This window comes from Etheostoma spectabile, chromosome 2, assembly GCF_008692095.1.
Source record: "Etheostoma spectabile isolate EspeVRDwgs_2016 chromosome 2, UIUC_Espe_1.0, whole genome shotgun sequence".
Classification (NCBI taxonomy): Eukaryota; Metazoa; Chordata; class Actinopteri; order Perciformes; family Percidae; genus Etheostoma; species Etheostoma spectabile.
The window spans coordinates 9,356,798-9,366,339 of NC_045734.1; the positions used below are offsets into that span (position 1 = coordinate 9,356,798).

The 9,542-nt window shown below is 39.2% G+C and overlaps 1 protein-coding gene across 3 annotated transcripts in view; it reads left to right on the forward strand.

Annotated features, from left to right (window-relative positions):
• The window catches only part of znf827 (zinc finger protein 827), a 70,119-nt gene that overhangs the window by 50,576 nt on the left and 10,001 nt on the right, over positions 1-9,542 (forward strand). For 2 of the 3 annotated variants that reach the window (XM_032534058.1, XM_032534050.1), the window contains exons 9-12: positions 5,112-5,249; positions 6,303-6,332; positions 6,469-6,640; positions 7,712-7,878. In XM_032534058.1, the coding sequence (XP_032389949.1) occupies positions 5,112-5,249; positions 6,303-6,332; positions 6,469-6,640; positions 7,712-7,878 (507 nt within the window). The remainder of the gene's footprint in view (positions 1-5,111; positions 5,250-6,302; positions 6,333-6,468; positions 6,641-7,711; positions 7,879-9,542) is intronic. The other variant, XM_032534071.1, reaches the window with a different exon arrangement.

Consider the following 9,542-nt stretch of genomic DNA (forward strand, 5'->3'; position numbering starts at 1 on the left):
AGTCCTCAAGTTATTCTCACTGTAGCTTGGAGAAATAATTGGTTACGCAGAGATGCTCATTACACACATAAAGTACATACATGTGCATGCATTTACAGACCCTTTTTGCACACACGACACAGACATTCACGCAGAAGCTTTGTAGCCTGACGAGTTACCTAACATACTACATATTACACATAAAGACACCTTTTAAATCTAATTATACTGCCACAAACACATCTCAATTAACCACCTGAAACTTCACATGACCCCTTTTTCTCTGGTAAAACCCACTCTCCCCGTTTCATATTTAGAGCTCTGTCCGGCCTTTTTGCACTCTCACGCATTTCCCCAACCCGAAGGCCTTTGCCCAGGGCGTCCCCTGTCTCCTTCTCCTCCACTCTTCCCTGGCATCCCAGAACTTCCCTCCGTGTTCCTTTGGCAGTGAGAGATCCAGAGGTTAATTAGCTTGTGCCAGCTTTGCCTGTCCCTCTGCCAGTTAATGAAAATCTGATTGGCTTCTGGGTGTCAAGAGTGTCCTGAAAGTTAATTCGCCCAGCCCACCTTCCCTTTCCCTTGTGTGTTTAAGCTTCAGCTTGCTCTTTTACTGTTGTCCTCTTTTCTCTCCTCCATGCGAATCTCTACTGTATCCCTGTTCTTTTTCTTTTGAGTTTTTTCATTTCCTTTTTCTCTCCTGTTTTTTCACCACTGCTCCAAATATTGGTAGGTTGCCGCTGTAAAGCAGACCTTTAATCAAACAGATTTTCTGTTCAGTGGTTGAAGAACTTTACTGCCCTTTCCTGTTAGTTCATAGCACATTTCACCAAAAAGCCGTCAGACCTTTTGCTTTAGCTAAGTTTATTGTAGTATTATTACAATGTTGTAAAATGATTTGAGTGACAATTGGCTGCTGTGTCAAGATTGCCTTGTCACTTGCTGTGCATTTTAATGGAAAACCTGACACTATTTCTTCAGACATTTTGATAATATATTTGACAATGTAAAGGAAAAATCTACATATTTGTATTTTATTATCATAGTCATGGACATTGACGTTCTGTCAACAACTATTTCTCTATTGCTAGCGATATAACTGGCGATCATCTTCAACAGTATCTTTGGGGCAAAGAAAACTGCTCATTTTAATGACTATCTATGTAGAGATAAAACATGGAGAGCCTGTCCCTTTAAGCAAGAAAGAATAAGTGAGTAGGAGTTTGCAATCTTCTCCCTTCAGTCTGAGGTTTAACACAATCCCTCATTTCTTGTTTGTGTCCTCTCTCTCCCGCTCTAATAGCACTAATTAAACCATTACCAACGTCAAGGCTCATGCCACACCCCAACTGGCTCAATCATCAGTGTGTTTGCCGGGTCGTGGCCTTGAGCACTTTCCGTCCGGCTTATCATGACCCTATGTAACCAGGCCATCCCCTAGTCTCATTTGTAAGTCAGGACAAGTTAATGCTTTTTGTGCTGAGCTTGAGCTACAAGCCCCGTAAGATGGTATAAGATTCTCAGAATAAGCCATTCATAGACAATGAGTTTAGAGAACAGAAGTGTGATTGGCCCTTAATAGTCGGATAGCAGTGCCGCTGTTATGGTGTGAGGCAGATTCCTGCTAATGTCAGGAAGTCCGTGACCTGCAGGTTGATTGAGGTCCCACTAAGTTTCTTGACATGTCTCATGTTGTGACACCTTTGCCACCTGTGTGGGTTTACTCTGTGTGAGGAGCCACACACACAAACACTGTTTTTGCGATGCGATTAATTTTCTGTCGATTGACTACTCGACTAATGATTTCATCTTTAGTTAAAACCAGCTGCATGTCGCAGCAGGCTGTGCTCATTTAAGATTTCATGGTCTGCATGGTCCATTGCTTAAATTTTAGAAACTACACTTCCTAGAAAGAACACTAAAAATAATGTCTACTCATTACCTAATTCAAACGCACTGTGAACATAATGTATCCCTTCAAAGTTGAGTTCAATAAAATATTCTTTCAGTATTCCCAAGTTATGATAGCTGTTAACCCTGAGACCCTCAGAACATTTTGCATTTCTTAGAATGATACTAAGTGGTATAGGGCATTTTTTTTCAAAAAGGATAAAATGACAAATCCCAAAAAATAAAATAGTGTTTGATTAATTACAAAACACCCTTTTGTGGCACATATATTACCAAAATTACAAATAAGATAAACCTTTTACCGATAGTTAGCAGTGAAATTCAGGTTTTGCAGCAGCCCAAGGACATCAGAAGTACTGATTTGTAAAAGAAGAAATAATAAGAGGTATATAAAACTAAGATAGAATAAAAACTATACAAGAGCATATGGAGACAAAAAAAAGATGCTTACAGGTAGTGCACGTGCACCCTGGTTGTGTTTTGCAACTCAGCGTATATAACCACTACTTTGAAATGCATATATTAGCCTTTGTTTTTGGAAAAATAAGAACTCAAATACATTACACTATTTAGTGTGTGCGTGAATAAAACCAAATTGTTTGCTTTATTTTTCTTTGACAGTTTCTAAAAGATATGTGAGGGATTGTGTGAAACAAATGAAAGCAAACAAACAAAGGCAGACAACAAAAATTCACTACTTGAATATAATATGTAAAATGACAAATACAGGAAAAAGTGCTCCAGGTGTTGTGAGTCAGTTCAACAACAGTAAAATGTCATTTTACAGCACCTTCAAAAAACTGATGCATCTTTTCTTTAATATTTGATTAACATTAAACCTATCCCCAAATTCCAGAAAAACATGCTTTGCTTTTCCTCGTTGTGGTATCCTTACCACCACAAACGCCTCATTGATGTGTTTTGTCAGGCAACTTAAAAAATATGAAGCATTGTTAAGGGTAAAATGCGACTTTTAGAAGCTACAACAATTTGCTGTAAAATGTAAACCGTACAATATGGGACTTAATGATTCCTTTTCTAATTTTTTTTCTCTTCTTTAAAGTCAAAACTGTTGAGCTTTTGTGCACTAATTTACATCCACAAAAGAAGCACAATGTTTAGCGAGAGGGGGAAACTGAGCAGCCGAGTTGTTCCATCCTTTATGAACAACAAAAATAAAACTCAAAGTTGTATAAAGGATCTTTTTTCTAATGCCTTGCAATTACAAAAGGCCAAGGTCTGTCTGTCTGTGTAGTGTAAGCAGAAGTCCTGCCTCCATCAGTGTAAGTTTCATAGCACAGTGAGAAAAAGTACCTGTTTTTATCCTAATTGCTTTGAGATTTAATTCAAAGCAGAAACTTAAATTCTTCAGATTCTATCTCAGTATCTAAAAGTAGTCAGTCATTTTTTTCTTTCTTTGATTACAGAGTGGAGTGGGAGGGAAGGTGGGGTGACATACAGAAAAGAGATCTACAGTGATATGTGTATGCTGCAGGCTTTAGAGCAAAGGACCGGTGCTTACTGTAGAATGCATTTGCACTGCATCCCAACCACAGGCTAGACTAGGAGCATCTGTCAAAAGGTAGCAGATGGGTTTCTGTCTTGTGGGTTAGCAAATTAGACAACAGTGTATCAGTTGTTTTGTTACATTGGAACTGAAGGGAAGGAGAATTTTCTAATAGATTAAACTATTTTACTTTCTGGCTTTTGGCTATGTGATACTCAAACAAAAAGTACTAAATGATTTAAAGCAGCCAAATGGGTGAATGTAATATTATACTTATACAGCATCTTAAAGGAAGAACCACTCATTAACCATAGATTGTAAAATGGTATGCAAGTTTTGTGTCTTTCACTCTCTAATACATTTGTATTTGGTGTCATCTCTGACTCTCGTCCCTTTCATTTGTCCAGTCGCCATTCCCCCTCCAGCCTCATTTGCGTATCTGTGCAGTAAGGTAGAGGCCAGAGGCCACACAGCCTCCATAGGAGGGATGAGGGCTGATGGGTGGTGGGAAGGGAAATGGGCACCTTCACAGAAAGAGAAGACTGTATGATATTATTAAAGCTAGGTAGAAAACATTGTATTTTATTTATTAATATATTTAGTTTCATTTTTTAAATAAATAGTTCACCGTTTTTGTAAATAAGCTGTTTTGCCACAGCCAGTTAGCTTAGCTTAGCTTAAAAGTACGGGGAAACAGCTAGCCTGGCACTCTCCAAAGTTCAGCAATACACCTACATGCACCTTTAAAGCTCACCAAGTAACACACACAAAAACCAAAGTGTAAAACATAATGTCTATTAATGTTTAAATGTTTATTGGGGGTTATGTGCCAGACAATTGGCCAGACACAGTCCCTTTCTTCTAGTCTTTGCGCTAAGCTAACTAGAAGGTGGCTGTAGCTTCATAATTAGTAGATAGACATGTGGTGGTATCAATCTTTTCATCTACATTTCTGTAAAAATGGAGTAAGCATATTTCAGGTCTAAAAGAAACAAGACGATGTTTCCCATATTGTTTACTTCCAGATGTTTAACTGATGTTAAATCTTTTTAAAGATGGATGTATATGAGGCACCATAGTAGTTAAGACACACATTGTTGTGATCACAGTACACATTCTGTACTGTGATCACAACTTTCCCTGGTTATTTTTTTTACCTTTGTTGCATTTATTTGCCGCGTACCCTTATTTCCTTTTTCTCTCAACTGTCTACTATTGAATAAAAGTAAACTGCCCCAACATTTAAAAAGAAAATCAAGTTTCCTAATATCATCATAATCAGTACTTAAGCACATAGCACAACAGTGTGTTGTGATTTGGTAGTTACAGTTTCAAGATAACGTCAATACATACTAAACCAAAGTTACTTTGTTTGATTTATAGCCGCATGACTTAACAGCCCTTGGTTTACCTGCAAATGCTTTTGTGGCTAATTGTTTCAGCAGTGAATGATAAGGTGGTTTTGTGTGTGTGTTGTGTTGTGTGTGTGTGTGTGTGTGTGTGTGTGTGTGTGTGTGTGTGTGTGTGTGTGTGTGTGTGTGTGTGTGTGTGTGTGTGTGTGTGTGTGTGTGTGGTGTGTGTGTGTGTGTGTGTGTGTGTGTGTGTGTGTGTGTGTGTGTGTGTGTGTTGTGTGTGTGTGTGTTTGGTGTGTTGTGTGGGTGTGTGTTGTGTGTGTGGTTGTTTTTTGGGTGTGTGTGTGGGTGTGTGTTTGTTTTAGACTTAGAAAAGGATGATGGGGAACCGGGAAACGGGATTGCCCAGTGGAGACTAAATGAACAGCTCTTCCCCTGTCCTGTCTGTGGCAAGGTGTTCGGTAGACAGCAGACTCTTTCTAGACACCTGTCTCTACACACAGGTAACTAAACACATGTACACACTGACGTTGTTAGCGTATGTGCACACCACCGCAGCACATTTGCATCCCTTTGTTTAATGTATAGATGTGTTAACTGCTGAGTTTGTGCATTTGTGCTTATCCTTGTTCTGCCCACAGTAAGTAAATAAGGTTGACTAGACTAGATTACCCTTTCTTTAAAGAGATTACTACCATGATTGGTCTCACTGGGAAAACTGCCCGTCTAATTACCCAGCTAGAGGGATGCCTCACAGAGTATTGCACGCACACAAACGCACGCACACACGCACGCATGCATGCACGCACCAGTAATTCTGATGAAGTCACGATTGGTTCCCTCATTCACTTTCTCTCTCAGACACTGGAGACTTCCTCAGGATGAAGCTGTACACTCCCTTGTGTCCTGATTACACTGTGTTTTCAAACTTGGCCCTTCTTTGCTCTCACTGATCCATTCTATTCCATCACTGTCTTCTGCAATCCCTCTCTCGGCCCTTATTAGTATAATACATTAATGAATCTCCTGCTTATGCAATTTTATTTAAAGCAAATTAGATTATAAATTAATGCAACCTACTTGGGATTGCAGACTAAATCACTGGGCGCACAAATGGAGACTCGTGTACAAAATGCCCCCACACAATTGGGCATGCTCTCACATTTTGCGGGCACACACTGCACAACACACACACACACACACACACACCATCTGAGAGTGTTGGCTGTGAACAGCTTGGCCACACCACAGAGAGCAGAAGCAGGGGCATATGTCAGTGTGATGGTCTTTTTGGTTTCCCCGGCGACATAAAGGTTGCCTGGCTTCATGTCCTTGGGGCAAATGGTGTCTGTGTGTGTTTGAGGGGGAGCTAGAGGGAGAAGACATGATGTTATGTTGATTTGTTTTGGGGTTAAAAGATAAAATATCGGGATTTGATTTTTTTTTTAATTTGGTTTTATAATGCTTGCAAATGAAGTCCACAGGAATATCCAGATGCTTCCCTGAAAAGTTGATTTTGTCAGACATCACAAGAGTTTTTTTCTTCCTGTTCCCAGGATCAGAGTTACAGTTGGGGTTAGGCGAAGGTGAGGCAGGGTTAGACATTAAGTAATTAGGTTTAAGCTTGCTTTAAAGGCTCAGAGGCTGAGCGCAACTTAATTAAATATCATCTGAGGTGATGTTTACAGTAACCCGAGGTCTTGTGTCTGTTTATTTTTACAGACGAGAGGAAGTACAAGTGTCACCTGTGTCCTTATGCAGCCAAGTGTAAGGCTAACCTCAATCAGCACCTGACCATCCACTCTGTCAAGCTGGTCAACACAGACGCTGAGCAGATCGTCAGCGCTGTTACAGCCGACTCTGCCGAGCGCAAGAACTGCCCTTTCTACTACAGGTAGTGAAAACAAACCAACACACAACTCTCTTTAGGATGTCTCGAGCCAGTAACAGCGGTTGGAATCGAGGCAGGTTTTGCTTGATCTATATCTGCTGCTCGATGCCCAAATATATCCTCATATATTTCTTGATTTAAATTCTCCCCAAATGTTCTTTTTGTTAATCTGTTTTCAATTTTCTCTGTTTTTGTAAGCTATTTATCAGGAAATTGTGCCTATTCGCTTTCTTAACAAGAGTTAAATGAGAAAATCAATACCAGACTCGTATGCAAATATCAAGCTACAGCCAGGAGACGGATAGTCCAAACACCACTAACTGGCACCTCAGAAGCTCCCTAATTAACATGTTAAATCTTGTTTATTCAATCTGTACAAAAATACAGAGGGTAAATATAGTTGTTTTTGATTATACAGGGGGTTATATGCTGATATTGTTCTTATTTGCATGTAGTGTTCCTGGAGTTGCGTTACAACATCACAGTGATGTCAATACCACTCCTTAGAGAGATTTAGATGTGTTGAGAAATGATTATTTGAAATTGGGACAGACAGACAAGGCTAGCTGTCCCCCCCCCACACTTACAGTCTTTATGCTAAGCTAAGCTAAAAGTCCCCTAGCTGTAGCTTCCTATTTACCTTACAGAAAGGAGAATCTTCTCAATCTCCTCTTGCTCTCTTTAAGAATCCTCTTTAAATATTTTTTATAAGTAATTGTATGTTTACTCGCTGAGATTGTTTTGCACTGCATGTTAAGCCACGTCCAAAATGATTTTTTTTTTGTCACGACAGAAAATAAAGTTTTCTGAGTCTGAAGAAAGGGAATAGATTTACTTCTCAAAATGTTGTACTATTGTTTCAGAATTGTATGTGTCTCATGATTTAAAAAGAGTTAAATAGCGCCACGTCTACAGTCTGAACATATTTTATTTTCAATTGTTTTTATTTAATGAAAAGAAATGTATCTACCAATTTTTCAGACATAATATAACACTAAAGCTGATGGTCTCCCCCCCCCTGGCCATCTTCCTTCCTGTTATTCTCCTTCTTTTTTCTCTCTGTTCTCTGTCCAGCTGCCATGTGTGTGATTTCCAGACGGAGCTGAATGCCCAGTTTGTCAGCCACATGTCGCTCCATGTGGACAAGGAGCAGTGGATGTTCTCGCTCTGCTGCAGCGTCTGTGACTACGTTTGCATGGAGGAGAATGACATGAAGAACCACATTAGTACTGGACATGCAGGTAGTGTCTCTGATGATGCATGGCGGCCCACTGCAATTCTGAGTGACCGAATTTATAAGACAGTCATTCTCGTTCGTGTTGGTGTCATTTATTATAATTTTTTCAGTTAATCGATTAGTTGTTTTAGTCCATGAAATGTCAGTAGATGATGTGAATAATGCTTACTGCAGTGACATCTTCAAATTGCTTTTTTATCAACCGACAGTCCAAATCCTAAATATACACTTGCAATGTATTACTATTATATAACACAAAGCAAAGCACAAATCCTCACAAGTGAGTAGCTGATACTAGAAGTTGTTTGGCTTTTTTGCTTTAAAAAATTACTTTAAAATAATATTAACTTATCATTTCAGCTCTAGGTAACGCTCTGGTCTGCTGTTCATGTAGGGTTCTCAAACATGTGCTGGATAGTAGCAAAGTACATGGTTCAACCCCTAGAAAACTGATTTACTTACGTAGTAGTTATTTTCAAAATGACTCTCACATGTGAGAGTGGGTGGAAGCTTACACATTGTGGCTCTTGATCACGGGCTCAGAATAGAAATACAGTGCAGTACTTGGACAGTGACACATTTTCTATTGTTTTGGCTCTGTACTCCAAAAAACGGGGTGTAAATTTAAACAAAGACTGACATTAAAGAGCTGTCTTTCAGCTTTCGTGGCATAGTTTGGATTAGTTTTTTTTTTTGAAGTGTGGGGGGGGGGTATGAGGTACTTATCTATAGTCAGTGTGTTACCTACAGTAGTTTGGAGAAGCAGACAGGAGTGCTGGCACGGAAGCTAAGCAACCTACTGCTGTGGACCGGGCCAGAAGCTAAACGCATTTTAGCCTGCTAAAAAAAGGCCCAGCTAAAGAAAAAACAATATCAGTTTAAGTGTACGTTATATTTAAAATATTTTCACCGTTTTACCTTGCCATCATACAGCCCTCTCCGACAAGGAACTGAAGCCGTTATATACCAGGACTGCACAATCAATCCCAATTTTGAAATCACATTATGGATTTGTGCAATATCCAAATCGGAGGGGGTCAATGATCCTTCCCTCCAATATTGTGATTCATATCGCAATTGCAATGTCAGTCACAATAATCAATCAATTAGATATTTTTTACTCATATAGTGTAACCCTATTATATACTTCTGTTCTTCAGACTCCTTTGTCAAAAACAGTTATTTAACCTCGCAGAACACAGGAGTTGTTGGTCTACCTCTCCCTTAATCGGTTATTTAGTTTGTGTTATTGTGCGAATTTGGTGAATCCAAACTAACCCTTTAAAACACCAAATTTGTTTTGCTGCTGCCTGTGCTGGCGCGGTCTATAGCAGTACATTGCTTAGCTTCCATGCGGGTACTCCCGCCCGCTTCTCTAAACTGGGGGCATGCCGACCGCCATCTCATACAACCCCACAACTATACCTTTTAAGGGTTTTAACATTGTAGCCTTATTATAGTCTCCAATTCATACATTATTAACTTATAGTAAAAGTCAAAATCTGTGTAGATTATCGATTTATCTGCAGATTATTTATACAATTAATTTTTTGGTCTATAAAATATCACAAAGTAGTGAGGGTAAAAACAGTCAATGAACAAAGACTATTCAACTGTCATATAAGACTAAGAAAACCAGCAAAAAAAAAAAAAAAACTTTACTTACGG